This window comes from Benincasa hispida, chromosome 6 (assembly GCF_009727055.1).
Source record: "Benincasa hispida cultivar B227 chromosome 6, ASM972705v1, whole genome shotgun sequence".
Lineage (NCBI taxonomy): Eukaryota > Viridiplantae > Streptophyta > Magnoliopsida > Cucurbitales > Cucurbitaceae > Benincasa > Benincasa hispida.
Genome location: NC_052354.1, coordinates 14,625,560 through 14,643,355, shown reverse-complemented (window position 1 = coordinate 14,643,355; position 17,796 = coordinate 14,625,560). Strand labels below are relative to the sequence as shown.

The 17,796-nt window shown below is 34.4% G+C and overlaps 1 protein-coding gene across 1 annotated transcript; it reads left to right on the top strand.

Annotated features, from left to right (window-relative positions):
* Positions 1–797: 797 nt before the first annotated feature.
* Positions 798–6,573, top strand: LOC120080055 (beta-amyrin synthase-like). The gene is given in 17 exon segments (XM_039034606.1): positions 798–1,018; positions 1,357–1,563; positions 1,651–1,740; positions 1,897–2,085; positions 2,364–2,618; positions 2,981–3,011; positions 3,014–3,076; positions 3,079–3,164; positions 3,387–3,500; positions 3,832–3,951; positions 4,051–4,173; positions 4,764–4,862; positions 4,982–5,041; positions 5,151–5,197; positions 5,556–5,958; positions 6,060–6,143; positions 6,252–6,573. Coding segments are annotated over 17 exon segments (2,283 nt in total). The 5' UTR covers positions 798–817; the 3' UTR covers positions 6,363–6,573.
* The last annotated feature ends 11,223 nt before the right edge of the window (positions 6,574–17,796 follow it).

Below are 17,796 nucleotides of genomic sequence, written 5' to 3'. Positions count from 1 at the left end.
TACTTGTTAGTGGCAATTTAATGGCAATAAATCAAGTTGATTTCGTGCATTTTACATTTTTATCTACACATTTAATTGTGGTGGTAAATGTAAATAAAAAGGGTTTACTTTAGCTTTAAAGTAGGTACGATGATTATGAATGCTAATAATTCTTATATTAATGTCATCTTTTCATCCCTCAGTACACTTTTCCCTTTCATTTTTAATTACCACGAAGGAGGTACTATGAGCATACTATACTCCCTTTATTGATTGCCACTCAACTCTTAAAGTGTTGACATGACATACACAATAAATAGAGATAAATATAAAACATTTTTCATATCCCTGTAATATTATAGTTTTTTTTTAAAGGAGAAAACATAAACAATAAACCACAAAACATGAAGAGAACTCAGTTGAATTTGTCCTCTCTAGACTTTGAATAACGACGTAGTGATCTAAGTTAAATATGAGGCGATTGGTGCACAATTTGGAACTAATTAAAAAGTCAAATACGTTGTTTTAGAGATCTTTCAATTTGGGACGAAATTTTCTTTTTTATATTAAAGAATAATTTGTATCTTCCTAAAATAAGTTTTGAAACCAAATATAATAATCGAAAACCACTTTTAAATATATACGAAAAGTACTCACTTTTGAAAGTTTAAAAAGAAAGGAAACATCAATATCATCGGTATAAAAAATTAACCATCACTCCCAAACATACATGCAGGTTGAGACATTGTAGATAATTAATATATTTCTATATATAGGGAAGGGTTTTGAGTGCAAACTCAATCAAGTAGTTTGGGTGGAGAACTTTTCATAGTGAAAGATGTGGAGACTTAAGTTGGGAAAGGGAGAAAATGAGGAATATTTATTAAGTACAAACAACTTCATTGGAAGGCAAACATGGGAATATGATCCTGATGCAGGCACACCTCAGGAACGAGCTCAAGTTGAAGCTGCACGTCAAAGTTTCTACCACAATCGAAATCATGTCCAATGTAATAGTGACTTGCTTTGGCGATTTCAGGTTTTGTTTCCAATAATATTACTTACCTTTAAATACTATTTTCATTCCTATACTTTTGATTTTACTTTATTTTGGTCTCTTTGTAATTTTAAAATGTTCACTCTTCGAAACGTTTATTTTGGAAACAAGTGTCGAACAATCGTTACGTGAAGCTTCAGAAAGTGCGATTGTGATAGTTGGTATATATATAGAAAAGAATAATGAATAGAAACAAAATAGATATTTAAACAGAATAATATAATTTATTTTGAAACAAGAAGCTGAAAGGAAAGAACTCTAGAATATAGACTATTTAAATTTAGGTGGTGCATAATTTTGATTATTTTGGAAGGGCGTAGTTTCTAAGAGAGAGAAATTTCAAACAAACAATTCCAAAAGTGGTTGTGGAAGAAGGAAATGAAAGTGGGAAGAAGGAAGTAATCATAAAGAAGGAAACCGTAAAGATTGCATTAAGAAGAGCTGCAACTTTCTTTGTAGCCTTACAAAGCGACCATGGCCATTGGCCTGCAGAAAATGGTGGCCTTTTGTTCACTTTACCTCCTCTAGTAAGTCTATTACATTTTAACTTTATTCATTTTGTAAATATGTGTATACTTTCTATGTAATAAATCTACCTTATTTGTCGTGAAAAGGTATTTGCGTTGTACATCACAGGACATCTTAATAAAATACTTTCAGAAGAGCATCAAAAGGAAATCCTTCGTTGGATATATTGTCATCAGGTGAAAACTAGGCTAATTTTTTAATTTTACTTCATTTCAAATTATGAAATATAAACATCTTACTTTGGAGTTATAAGATGAGAACAATAATGAAGCTTATGATCTTTTTGCATTGATATAATTGATATCTTTATCCATGAACATTAACCGTAACAGAATGAAGATGGCGGATGGGGATTAAACATTGTGGGAGAAAGTTGCATGTTATGCACCACTCTAAACTACACTGCGTTGCGTTTGCTTGGGGAAGGAGCTGACAAGGATGGCTGTAGTAGAGCTAGAAATTGGATTCTAGATCATGGAGGTGCTCTCTACACACCTTCTTGGGGAAAGATTTGGTTTGCGGTGAGTAGTAGTATTTAACTTCCACAAACAATCATAGCTTGGTCTAATTGTAAATAGGTCGGGTACATGATTTTGTTAAAGGGCTAAGAGGTCATGATCAAATATTGTAGGGTCAGACAGATTGTCTCATGAGATTAATTGAATTGCACATAAACTAGAATAAACACTTATGGATATAAAAAAAAATTAGTATTTAATTTCTACCTATTTATAAATTATTATTATTATTATTTTCTTCAGATTTCTATTAAATGGAGTAATTTGCATATGATCTATAGATTCTGGGGGTGTACGAATGGGAGGGAATAAACCCAATGCCACCAGAAGTTTGGATGTTTAGACCAGAAAAAGTAGGTATAAATCCTGGAGGTCTTTATTGCTATTGTCGATTGACATACCTTCCAATGTCCTACTTATATGGGAAGCGTTTCGTGGGACCTCTCACTCCTCTCATTTTACAACTACGACAAGAAATTTACATTCAATCTTATACCAACATCAAATGGAGTTCAACTCGACATTATTGTGCAAAGGTAATTCAATTGAATGTTTTGAATCTCTTATCCAGCACTTCAAACCACCAGGTACATGGGGATCTCGTTGTCCAGTCTACAAGTCGTAGCCTAGGGACAACGTTGATTTCTGTAATCTTAGTTATTCTCTCTAATAATAAATTGCTCTCTCCTTCTCCTCGTAGATACAACTAATACACTGTTAATGAGCTATGTAAATTTCTATGTCAATTCTCTTATGCTTACGTTTTTTTTTTTCTTTATCTTTATTTGTTAATTTCATGACAGTACTCATAATTGATCAACAAAGGAACTTTTAATTTATTCAATAATATGTTATATATGGGGCTTTCACAATGTGTTGATTGCACTTGTTTATATAGGAGGATAAATGCTTTGAACGTCCACTGATTCAAAGTTAGCATGGGATGCTCTTCAATACTTTGGAGAACCTATTCTTAACAGTTGGGCATTTAAAAGAGTCAGAAATCTGCAATCCAAATAACTAAGGAACATATTGATTATGAAGATCATTGTAGTCATTACATCACACTTGGATGTGTGGAAGTTTTACTCATAAGTTATAAGTTGTTAGTTCATTACTGTAATTACTATTCTTCGTTTGATAATCATTTACAATTTGGTGTTTTATTTTTTACAAATAAGTTTATAAACATTGATTCTACCATTAATTTCTCTGTACTGTTATTTATTTTGACGAGTGCAAAGGTAATTAATAAAATAAATATTAATTATATTGACATGATAGTGGGTTACTAAAACATGCAGCCATTATGCATGGTTGCTTGTTGGGCGGACAACCCTAATGGCGAAGCTTACAAGAAGCATCTTGCCAGAGTCAAAGATTATTTATGGATGGGTGAAGATGGAATGAAGATGCAAGTTAGTATTATTCCTTCATTTTTATTTTTGCTCACGTATCCATCATTTTAGTTTATTTTGATTTCGATAGTTTTATTTTTTTTAATCATCATTTTGATTCCTAATATACTTTCAATTTTAGTTGGTCATGGTCCTTGAACTTGTAAAATATTACAAAAATAGTATTCAAACTTTTTGTTTTTTTAAAAAAGAATGCTACAGGAACGATATCAATTGGATTATTATACTAATTGATATATTATATAAAAATTATTTGTAAATATTAGAAGTTTTTAAAATTTGTGTAATATTAGGTTCTATTTTGACTCATTTATATATTTCTCACATATAGAGTTTTGGAAGCCAATCTTGGGATGTTGCCTTTGCAATTCAAGCAATTCTTGCTACTAATCTTCACGATGAATTCTCAGACGCACTAAAAAAAGGGCATGATTTCATTAAAAAATCACAGGTATATATGGTGCTAATAATGAGAATGGTTAATTTAGAGAAATATTATGTTAATTTTATTTGTCTTTTTTTTTTTCTTTGTCTTATGATATATATAAAGATCAAGGAAAATCCTCATGGCGATTTCAAACGAATGTATCGTTACATATCAAAAGGAGGATGGACATTCTCAGATCAAGATCATGGAATGCAAATTTCTGATGGCACAACAGAAAATTTAATGGTAACATGTATAATTTTACAAATTGGTTAAATTACAAATTTGATCCTTAAAGTTCCATAACATCTCATAAATTTTACAAAAGCTAATTGGGATGGATAACACTTTTAGGGATAACAATCAAGTGTATGACAACATTTTTAAATAATTACAAATATAGCAAATTTTAACAGTGAGACTATCATCAATAGACTTCTATCAGCAATATAGTCTATCATTGATAGAGCTCTATTAGTGATATAATTTATCATAGACATACTCGTACGAACAATATGGTCTATCACTGATAGACTTTGAGCGTGAAGAGCTTGATCTAAATTTTACTATATTTGTAATTTTTTTACAATATGCTATATTTGCTAATACTTTGAGCTTAATTGTTATATTTGCGACTGTCCCTTTGATAAAACCCTCATAAGTAGTATTTATCGTAGAATCAGTTATTTAGAAAGAATTCATCAAATCATAGGGTAATTCCAATTATAAACTACTTTGACTAATTTCTATCTTTATTCGAACCATGATGACCAAATTTATAATTTAACCTTAAAAATCTAACTATTTGTTAATTGTTATTGTAAACAATGTTTCAGTGTTGTTTGATACTATCAACAATGTCTTCCGATATTGTGGGAGATCCTATGGAACCACAATGTTTTTTTGATGCTGTGAACTTACTTCTTTCCTTACAGGTAATTGTAATATTCAAAATATTTTTAACTATAGTTTTTTAAAATACTTCTGTATAGATATTTAAATTAACTATAATTTATATAAACAACCAAACCTTTTTTTTTTGTTAATTAAATAGGCAAAAAATGGTGGAATGGCGGCCTGGGAGCCTACTGGCATTTTACCTTCATGGTTGGAGGTAAATAATTAATTTGTGACCTATATACAATTTTTCTAAAAAATATATAAAATATTAAACATACGAAAAAAGGATTGTTAATTAACTTTTTTTATCCTTCATTTTTTAGCTACTAAATCCAGTGGAATTCTTCGAATACACAGTACTGGAGCTTGAGTATGTAATTCTTTTTTTTTTTTTTTTTTAATGTAAAAACTTCATATTAAAAAGAAGATTATGGGTCTATTTAGATTGCCAGTGAAAAATAGTGTTTTTAAATGAATTTACTATTATATTAAAAAAAATTATAAAGAATTGTTAGAATTAAAATATTCTTGTATTTGATTTCATTTCGTTAAAAAGTATTTTTATACCCAAGTTCTAAGTACAAAATGATTTTTGAAAATTTTACAAAAATGATTTTTTTTCCAAAATTAAATCCTTAAAAAGGCAGTCTAAATATACCCATTGTGGAATTCAATTTTATCCCTTCTTCATAAAATTATTGTTTGATGAATGAAATTGGTAAAAATAGATACGTAGAATGCACAGCATCAGCAATACAAGCTCTAGTGCTATTTAAGAAGCTGTTTCCAAGTCACAGGGAGAGAGAGATCAATAATTTTATAGAGAAAGCAACAAATTACATCAAACAAATTCAGAAAGAGGATGGATCATGGTATGGAAACTGGGGAATATGTCACATTTATGCTACATATTTTGCTATAAAAGGATTAGCAGCAGCTGGAAACACTTATGAAAATTGCTTTGCAATAACAAAAGCTGTGGAATTTCTACTTAAAATTCAATGTCCGGATGGTGGATGGGGAGAGAGCCATCTTTCCTGTATTAAAAAAATATATATTCCTCTTCCAGCCAATACTTCCAATCTAGTTCAAACTTCTTTTGCTTTAATGGCTTTGATCCATGCTCAACAGGTTTGTTATTTTGTTTTTTTTTTTTTGTGTTTTTTAATGAAATTATATTGTATTAAATATATGATTATTAATAATAAGCATGAGATTAATAATGATTACAGGCAAGGAGGGATCCAACTCCTCTCCACCATGCTGCTAAACTGCTAATTAACTCTCAGTTTGAAGATGGTGATTACCCTCAACAGGTGTGGTTAATTATTAATTAACATTATATTTTCAATACCCTAATTATTATTATTTTTATTTATTTAAAAAGATATATAAATATATATATATTTTTTTTATAATGGCAGGAAATAACCGGGGCTTTTATGAAGACTTGCATGCTTCATTATGCATTATACAGGAATGTATTTCCCCTATGGGCACTTGCAGAGTATTATAATTTGGTTTCATTGCCTTAACTCTCTACATACAAGAATTTTCGTACGTATATTGTGAATCTAGTGATGGAGAAACATTTTGGATTCTTATTTTACCAAATAAATAAAACTTTGCACTAAAGTAAGTTCTATATCTATCAATGATTAATTTATCATTGATAGTTAGTCAACTTTCCTGGACTTAGACTACTCTGGGAATATCAACCTCATGCTTCCTTATAGCATTTGTTTGAGATAGTAAGTGAACATCAATATTTGTAACATAGCTTTATAAATAAAACTTTATTTGAGATCCTATTTAAACCAAGTCAAATGATTTCATACCATAACTTAGGGTGTTCAAATAACCCGACAACCCGAACAACTCGGACTACCCAACTCAAAATGTAAGGGTTGGGTTAGGTTAGTTTTGTTCTTGGATTGGGTTGGGTTGAATTTTTATATTTTTATTCGGTTGGATTGGGTTGTGGGTTGGCTAAAAAAAAATTGGGTTGACCTAGTCCAACCTGTATTCATCTTTGTTTCAAGTTTGATTACTTTGTATGGATTAACTTGTGAATTTTTAATATTTTTCTTTTAAGATTGTTATGATATTTATATTTGTTTAAATTTTGCAATAAATATCATAGATATTTCGTATTTAACATTCGAATTTTATGAGATTTTAGTTATTAGTCATATGCTGTATAATAAATTTACATATTTTTCATTAAAAATAAAAAATAAGTTATAACCCGAAAATCCAATCCAATCCAATCCGAATTTTTAGGGTTGGATTGGAAACTTTATTTGAGTCGTTTGGGTTGCCAATCCAACTAATTTGAATTTTCGGGTTGGTCCAAAAAACACCCTCAATACAACCCATGTACATCTTTCACTACAAGAAAAAGGAGTTCCCCCGACGCCTAAATCGATCGTCGGGAGAAAGGGTGTCTCTCGACGACGTAAAATGGCGTTAGGAGACCCCGAGAACTCCCTTTGCCGATCTCTCTCATTTTTCCCATCCTTCTTCCCCACTGATCTCCTCCCCCCGCTTCGCTCCCTCGCTTGTCGAGCCCTCTCCCTTCCCTTTGTGTTTTGGTCCTTCAAGTAGCCCACCGCTGCCGCCGCCGCCATCGCTCATTCAGCCGTCGTCTAGTCCAGCCGCCACCGCCGCTACCTCCCCTCCTTCAACCGCCAGCCCACCGAGACTGAAAAATGAAGTTCAAAACAGATTTGTAATTTGGAACATTAGAACAACCTAGCTCTGATACCAATTGAAGAAAATCGATCACGAGGATTTCCATGAGCAGCGGAAAGATCATTCCAAATTACAATCATGTATGAACTTTATAAATTACAGTCATAAATAGAAACATACGGTTATACAATCAATAAAGAAATTATAGATGAAACTACAAATGATCAAGAAGAAATCTCTACACACATTTGTAGAGTCGTCTCCACGCTCCTTGATCACAAACGCTCGAACACAGCAACTTCGAACGCTCATCCAACACAACCACTACACTACACGAATACCGTGCACTCAGACTCAGCGATGGCCTCAGTTACAAACACCTCAACAGCACGAATGGCCTCCACAGAACCTTGACGGTGTCGAGTTGAGTATGACACCACCAAGAAGGGTACCTTGGTATTCTGGTGTGAGAATCCAGAGGGTGAACTCTGTGTGGACTCTGTCTCTTATACACATCTAGATGTGTATAAGAGACAGATCCTCCACTAAATGTATCTCATACATCATACCGATCATATCATATATAATCGAATTACCCCTTGTCAATTTGAACATTTCAAATCAACACCAAGAACTGATCCTCAACTTGAATCCATTGAGCCACCAAGGGGACCTTATGGACCTGTAGCTCGAAGCTCCAATGGTACGTGAATAACTAACTAAACTCTTTAGTCACGGGATCCACCATCCGTTAACTGTCAGGCACTCCACTAAAGACCGACAACTGAACTCTCCTTACCCTGTCTCTTATACACATCTAGATGTGTATAAGAGACAGTATCATATATAATCGAATTACCCCTTGTCAATTTGAACATTTCAAATCAACACCAAGAACTGATCCTCAACTGAATCCATTGAGCTACCAAGGGGACCTTATGAACCTGTAGCTCGAAGCTCCAATGGTACGTGAATAACTAACTAAACTCTTTAGTCACGGGATCCACCATCCGTTAACTGTCAGGCACTCCACTAAAGACCGACAACTGAACTCTCCTTACCACAGATATATTATGTATCCATCTTAACCAATCAACAATACGACAACCCTTTACAGATCGCTCGTAAGTATAGCTCGGCCAATAACCATTATGCCCCTATAGTTACATCAACACCTTAAGTACCACTGATCCTTCTAATGAACGTAAGTCATAGTCCTACTATGACTAAGTCCTCTCTTCCAAAGAGATGTTGTGGCCATTATGTTCAAGCCTTGGAATCAGCCCTTAAGGGAGCAATCTCTCTACTTATCCCTACTTCGGGAAAGAAGTGAATTCCATCTTGTGGATTGAGTTCTCAGCTCCCAGATCAGACAAGTCCCCGAAAAGGTAAGCATGTTGAATTGACAATCTGGCCATTCTCACCCATACTAATCAAAGGACCGCCCTCAAAGGCAGAAGTTTCCAAAACACTCAGGATTGAGGTCGTGTACCTAGTCATCTCGTGGTCCGACTTATACAAACTCTTTGTATAGGACACCCTCGCTCGCACATCTCTAAATGAATGGTCAGGATCTACCATCTGTAGTAGTTTACAACACTTTCAAACCTCTACAAAGAGGGTCGTATCCATAGTGTCACCACAATCAGGTATCCCACCTTAATCCTTATACTACAGACCTATTTAAGTTATCACTTAAGGAATGATCCACTTGTATATCACATATACATGCTTAAGTTCACATAAGATAACCAATGAGCTTTGATTATTGGATATGAGTAAATGCCAGAATGAAATAACAATTATTTTATTCATCAAACAATGTGTATCATTACAAACAATGAGACTCTAGGAGAATTAGGACACCAATCCTAGCAAGATTGCCTACGTCCATGGGAAGATCTGAATTCTTTTACTGATGAAGATTGCGTACAGATTTTTGTTGTTTACAGAAAACTAAGAAAATGATGATAACTCTCTCATGTTTGAATTTAAAATCAAGGTATTTATAGAGTATACCAACTGACCATTTACAAAGTTAGTTATAAACAAACAAAAAACTGAGGTATTTGAGTCAAAGCTTCTTCAAATTCTCCACCTTGACTCCAATGTCTAGCAATCTTCTAATCTTCCTGATTCTGACCGATTTGTCTACCATGTGTCTGAAAGCTCAAAGACAACCTGTTCTAAATAGTTAAACAATTTAAGCTTTGAAACAAGTTTTGTTAACATGTCAGCTGCATTGTCTGAAGTATGAACCTTTAAAAGTTCTATCTCCCATGTCTCAATTTATCTCTAATGAAATGATACTTGATATCAATGTGTGATAACTGGTAGAAATGCCAGTTATTATAAGCCTTTTATTTAGAATTATGAGGGCTAACAAGTAGAAAATGCGGTGATAATACTTAGAATTTGTGAAAAAAATTAGTTTTGCATCGATTAGCACCTAAATCCTCACTGACCCAATATTATGCGTTACTCCATGCCAAAGTGTCTATTTTTGTAGCTATCTTAGGAATCAAACGCATGCGTTGGAAATAAGCACTCGCAATCAAACGCATGCGCTGAAGCCAGGTGAACGTAGAGACAAACGCATGCGCTGAAAACCGAGCTATTGCATAGACGAATGCATGCGGTGATCACATGCGTCCATCGAATGAAAGTTGCAGTGATTAAGTGAATGCGATAATCACTTGGAGATTGCGGCCATGGAGTGATAGCCATAATAGAAGATCGCAAGATGGGAAGAACACGTTGATACTTCAGCTAAATCAAGCTCGGACGCATACCTTAGGAGTATCAACAAGATAAGACGATGTGACAATGCCCATACCGGGACAAAAGTAGCAGTGAGACATAATGTAATCATGATAGCTGTCGGCGTTTAAACTCTATAAATAGCCCCTTGGACCTTCAAGAGATCCGAACTTCTGCCTCAAGGCAGAGGTTTGCGATGACAGATGAGAGCATGAGCAATATTTTCAGTGAGAATTCTTCATCTCCATAAACCAGACCGAGTGACGACCGGAGCGTTCACCGGAGATAGAGCTCGAGAGAGACATCTCCACCATTCATCCATGGCACCACCGACAGCCTTGACACAAAGTCCTTCATTTCTCCTATAACCTTTGTATTGTATTACATTTTAGCTTAAGATATTAACACATTTTGTAATCAATGCATATCTTGTTTCCTTCATTGTCGTCTTCTTCATCATCTTTATCTTTATCATTGTTTATTTTCAGCGTTTGTTTATCAAAGGCGATCGCATACTTAATCGTGTAGCCTAGAGATAGGACGCATGTAGCAACCCACCGAGAGGTGTGTGTTGTGCGAGTATAGTGAGTTAATCTTCTTTGCTTGGTGAAAGGTTATAGTAATGTTTGTTTATGGGTTGTTGCAATGCTTGTCTATAAGTTAAATAGCTGCGTCTAACAGCTTGAGAAGGTAAGAGATAGAACGCACTAAAGCAAAGTATGCATTGTTTCTAGAGATAGGCACAATCTTATGCTCGATGCAACCATGCACTATAGAGATATAGTCATGCAGCTGACCACCAAGAGGTGTGCGATGCGTTAGTGTGACGAGCTGGGATTACTCAAGCGATTTAAGATAATAAACATTACTATGCGTTAATGGTTGATGTGTATCTACCTATTCTCATCGCAAGTCTTCTATTGCTCAATCAGATTAGTTAGGAGTAAGAGTAGTGTGTAAATCCATTAAACGTCTTCTTTTTATTTTTATTCATCGCCTCAAACGCATTGCTTCACAAGCATTATTGAGCGAAAGAAAACTTGCGATAGGAACGCATGGTCATTGCATACTAGATTAACGCATTTTCATTCCAACGCTGACCTCTGACGCATGGGCATAAACGCATAGCTTAAGCCATGTCTAACGCATGATTGCGTGCACAACCCCATCCCCGATTTTCCTCCAACAATGTGCTTAGTTCTAGTCTGTAATTATGGATTTCGGGACCAATGGATAGCACTTTGGTTGTCACAGTAGAGTTTCACCACTATTTGATCTATTCCAAAGTCTTTTAGCAATGCCTTGAGCCACAATGCCTCTTTGATTGCTTCTATTAAAGCCATATATTCAGCTTCTGTTGTAGATAAGGCTACTATAGGCTGTAATGATGCTTTCCAGCTGAATAAAAGACAAAAAAGGAAAAGGTAACCTGTTAAGGACCTTGTTTTGTCCAAATCACTAGCATAGTCAACATCCACATATCCATAAAGCTCTAGGTTTGGTTCAGATGACCTTTCGTAGACTAATTTTGAGTTTTTAAACCAAACCAGGTACCTTAGGATCCATTTAGTAGCCTCTCAGTGTCTCTTACCAGGATTAGACATATATCTACTAACTAAGCTAGCCGAATATGAGAGATCAGGTCTAGTAGAAATCATTAAATACATTAGGCTTCTGACTATTTGACTATAGGGTATGACAACCATCTTTTTTTGATGTTCTTGGTCAGAATCCTTAGCAGAGTTAGCTGAGGAAAGCTTAAAGTGCTGAGCAATAGGTAAACTCACAGGTTTAGCCTCATTCATGTTGAACCTTTTAAAGATCTTCTCACAATAATTGAACTAATTGATGCTTAGAATAGACTCCTATTTGTTCCTATGGATCTCTATTCCTAGGACCTTGCTTGCTTCTCCTAAGTCCTTCAATTCAAACTATCTTTTTAAGAGGTTTTTAACATGGGTTAGTTCTCTTTTGGACCTACCTGCCAGAAACATGTCATCTACATATATGAGTAGGTAAACATTGTCCTTATAAGAACTTGTATTTACATAAACACATATGTCAAATGAACTTTTTTTGAACCCAATGCTAGAAATATAGTCATTAAATCTCCTATACAAGCACCTAAGTGATTGTTTTAACCCATATATAGACTTTTTAAGTAAGCAAAAGATATTTTCTTTTCCTTTAGGTTGCATCATATAGATTGTCTCTTCTAGATGACCATGAAGAGAAGCAGTTTTGACATCTAGTTGATACAATTCTAGATTATTTTGAGCCACTAAGGATAGAAGAACTCTTATGGAAGTTTGTTTGACAATAGGAGAGAAAATCTCATAATAGTCTATTCCTTCCATTTGAGTGAACCCCTTTGCAGCCAATCTAGCTTTATATATAGGCTTTTGATCATAGGATACTCCTTCTTTAAGTTTGAAAATCCATTTAGAGGCAACATATTTGTAACCCTTTGGTAGAGGAACTAAAGACCAAGTGTCATTTATTTTTAGTTATTGCATCTTCTCATTCATTGCTTCAATCCAATCCCTTGCATTAGCACAACTTGTTGCTTCCTCAAAGGTAGTTGGTTGTTGGTTAGTATGAGTTACAACAGGGTTTAAAAGCAAATTCATATAATTCATTTCAGTATATCTAGTTGGAGGTGTGATAGTTCTCATTTGTCTATCTCTAGCTAAGACATACTGGCTTAAATCAGGTTGCTTACATGTTGTCTCCTCATGTTCCCCTACATCTTCCTTAGTTTCTCCTGTGCCACTAGGTTGGTTAAAGTCAATTGGCTGCTTAGTTGGTAACTCCACCTTAATTTTTGTGTTGGATGACTCTCCTTCATCCGCAACCTTTTTCTCCTTTTGCATAAACATCTCCTCTTCCCTAAAAGTGTTGTCTTTGCTCACTATGAACTTCCTCTCAATCGGACACCCTCTGTAAAGCCTACAAACATGCACTTGACTACTCTGGCCTTTAACTTTCCCTTATTTTGGTGTACAAACCCTACACATCCAAAGACCTTGAGGTTATTTAGGTTAGGAGAATGATTAGTCCACTTTTCCTTAAGGGCAAGCAACTCTAAAGATGTGTGAGGGCAACTATTCAAGGTATAAACTGTATAGGCTGCAGCTTCTACCCAAAAACTTTCCCCTAAGATAACATGAGAGAGCAAACACCTAACCTTTTCCATTATGGTTCTATTTAACCTCTCAATAACCCCATTTTGTTGAGGTGTATACCTCACTATTCTATGCCTAGTTATACCATTCTCACTACAAAATTTATCAAAGTGTTCATTGCAAAATTCAAGCCCATTATCGGTTCTAAAGTATTTTAACCTTTTAGATGTTTGATTTTCTATCATGGCTTTCCATTCCTTAGACTTCCCAAAAACTTGGTCCTTAGTTTCAAGAAAGTATATCCAGATCTTCTTAGAAAAATCATTTATAAAGGTTAGAAAATACCTTGAGCCACTAAGGTTTGGTGTAGGAGATGGTCCCCATAGGTTAGAATGGACATAATCCAATGTTCCTTTGGTGGTGTGTTGAGATTTTGTGAAACTTTTCCTAGTTGCTTTACCTAAAATGAAGCGTTCCAAAAAGGAATGGTGCTCACTGATACCTTTGGGAAGAATTCCTTGCATGGATAGTGCTTGCATCCCTTTTCACTAATATGGGATAGTCTTTTGTGCCACAAGTTAGCCTCTGTTAAGCTTGCTATTGAAACCCTGTAGGCACTTTTCATCATCTCTACTCCTCTAAATGTAAAGGTCATTGACCTTCTCACCAACCAACAAAACTTTGGAATCCTTGATCACCTCAAGAACTCCACCTTTTCCTCTGTATTCGCACCCATGGAATCCAACATGCCCAAAGATATCAAGTTTCTCTTGAGCAAAGGTATTGTCTCACCTTTCTTATAAGCTTGATTAATCCATCCTTTAGCTTCAAGGATATTGAACCAAACCCTTTGACCTTGCAGGCTTTATTATTTCCATGTACACAAATTCTCCATCTATTTCCTTGTAAGTATTAAACCAAGGTCTGAAAGGTGTCATGTGATAGGTACAACCAGAGTCAAGTACCCAGTCATGCTTCCCAAGAGGACTAATTTGGTTGGTTTGATTTCTGGTGGTGGCTAAGGCATCAGAATAAAAGTAGGAACCTTCAACCACTAAAGCTTCTAGTTGTTTTCCCTTCTGATCCTTCTCTTTTTCTTGGTTTTTCCTTTTCAGGTTGTAGCAATCTCTCATCAAATGACCTTTCTTCTTGTAATAGTTGCATCTCAGCTTGGTCTTAGGTTTGTGCTCTTCACCTGACTGGTTTTTATTCTCCTTAGACTAGTTCTGCTTGTTCTTCCCCTTGGCAAACAACCCTTCTGCACTAGGTTGCTCCTTCTTGACTGAATGAAGCTCTAACTCTCTAGTTCTTAATGTTGAAATGATGGCATCGGTGGTAACTGATTCTCTGCCATATTTCCATGCATTCTTCACCTCCTTATAGGCTTCAGATAGAGAGTTTAATAGCACAAAAGCCTCATTCTTGTCGCCAATTTTCTCACCAAGGCTCTTGAACTCTGAGACTATCCTCTTGAACTCATCCAAATTATCTGAAAGATGCTTGGCAGAACCCATCTTGAACATGAAGAACTTCTCCCTTACATACATCTTGTTGGGGAGACCCTTGGTTGCAAAAAAACCTTCCATCTTGACCCACATCTTGTAGGCCATGTCTTTATCAATTATTTGCCTCAAAATACTGTCACTGAGATTTAGAACCAGAGTCTCATATGTTGGAAGCTCCATGTCTTCTTTTTCTTGTGTTGATATAGTGGATGGCAAAGTTGATGGGTCTAAAAGGGTCTTATGTGCTATCTGTTGCCCAAGAATGACTTTGATTTTGGCCTTCTGATCCGATCGAATAACGAGTCTTTCCTGAATTCTCAATCTCATACCTTGGAACAGCCATTTCTGATTCGATCGAATAACGAGTCTTAATTTCTTGAGAATCTTGATGCTCCAAGAAAGTTGACCTTGATGATCTTTAAACGCTATGTTGCCACAAATTGTTGGGCTGACCACTCTTCATAGTGCCCAGAAATAATACTCGATCGTACTCAACGATTCTTGAACGATGCTTAGTGCAACTCAAAGATGAAAATGATGTACTCAAAACTACTCGATAGCGAAGAATCGATGCACGATTGACTCGATATTCAGATTACTCGATGCAATTTGAAAGATAATTGAATGGCGCACAATTTGCAGTAAGGAAACACTCGTATGAACAAGAAAGATAAGACAAGAAGATGGAGACACAGTGTTTACGTGGTTCGGCAAGATTGCCTACGTCCACGGGAAGATTTGAATTCTTTTACTGATGAAGATTACATACAGATTTTTGTTGTTTACAGAAAACTAAGAAAATGATGATAACTCTCTCACATTTGAATTTAAAATCAGTGGTATTTATAGAGTATACCAGCTGACCATTTACAAACTTAGTTATAAATAAACAAAAAATTGAGGTATTTGTGTCAAAGCTTCTTCAACTAGGTTCTAAGTTACATAGCGATGAAAGAGGAGATCTGGTTGATGAAACATATTTTAAGAAAATAGTTGGAAGTCTTATATATTTAACTACCACTAGGTCAAACATGATGTTCATTGTCAACTTAATCATTCATTTTATGTCGAAACCTACAAAATTACACTTGCAAGCAGCTAAAAGAGCACTTCGATACTTGAAAAGGACCATTAATTTTGGGATATTTTATGCACAAGATAAAGGTGAAGAACCTCTTGCTTTCACTGATTCTGATTATGCTGGAGACATCGAAGATAGAAAAGGAACATCTAGATATGTATTCTTAATGAACTCGGAAGTTGTCTCATGGTCTTCTAAAAAGAAACCATTGGTTACTTTATCAATCAAATCACCGAGGCTGAATTTGTAGCTGAAGTAGCATGTGTCTGCCAAGCTGTGTGGATGTAGAGAATTTTGGACAAACTAGGATTTAAGCAAGATGGAGGTACAACAATTATGTGTGACAATAGCTCTGCAATTAAACTTTTGAAAAATCCAATCATGCATGGAAAAAGCAAACATATAGATATACGATTTCATTTTTTTCGAGATTTAGTTAAAGATGGTGTGATCAAATTGGAATTTTGCAGGAGTAAAGACCAAGTTGCTAATGTGATGACTAAGCCCCTAAAATTAGAAATTTTTCAAAAACTTCAAAATTTGTTAGGAGTGCATGAAATACCATATGAACTCTACACCTGACAGTATCTAGTTCAAGGGAGGGATTGTTAAGTTATTTTGTTGTTAAGTTGTTTTTATTCTGTTAGAATAAAATCCATTTGGATTAGCAACTTAGTTACTTAGATTTCTTTTTCTATTTTGCACCACTTCTTTTGATGGGTTAGTATTTTTCTCTTAGTTTAATTCCTTTGTATTGGCTATAAAAGCCTCATTTTACTCTTCAATAAAACACAGAGCATTCATCCAATTTGCTCAGAATTTAGCATTTGTATTCTGCACAACTTGTCGACAACAATATTTAACCAGCTAACTATTATTTTCATTTTTTTTATTTTTAAATTATGGTATTAATGCTTATTGAAAGTTTTTCTTTTTTACAGTATTTAACCATCTTAACGTGTTGTCATGTTTTTTCCTTTTTAAATTATACTATGGGAAAAATACTTTTTTGGTCCCCAGGTTTTGGGTCAATTTTCTATTTAGTCCCTAGGTTTCAAAATGTTACACATTAATGGATATAACAGCTAACGAAAAAAGACTATAAAAAACCTTTCATAGCCTTTTTCGAAGGTTCTGCCCATGTTATTAAAAGCCTGGGACTTTTGTAGCCTTTATAGAGCTATAATGGATGTTATAATAGAGTATTAAGATATAACATGTATAATAGCTATGAAAACATTCGATAACATTAGTCATTAATGTTATCTTCGACATATAATAGCTTGTTTTTAGTACTATCTTTATTATATAATAGTCTTTTCTTAATGCTTTCTTTGACATATGATAACCTTTTTTTAAGCCTATTATATTATATTATATATATATATATATAGCTTTAATCTTATGTTATAACAAACAACATTGAAATTATGTCCATTTACTTTACAAACACTTGTTTTAAGTTAAAAACACATGAAATAATTCACAATGTATGCATTAAATACAATGATTTCCTTTCATTATTGAAATTTAGTAATCAGTTTACATTATAAACTAAAGAAATTTCCAATAATACAAGAAACACATCAAATGTAGTTTTCAACTATACAACGTACACAAAATACAAAATTCATCAAGTTTTGAGGAACATATCATTATGGAATTGAATTCATCAAGTTTTGAGGAATATAGCATCATGGAATTGAGCTTCCTTCTTTGATCTTTTCCATGTAAAGGTATCATTTCACCTACCAACATAAAAAGTAATATAGCATCAATGTGGCTCCCAAAACTACAATTAAAA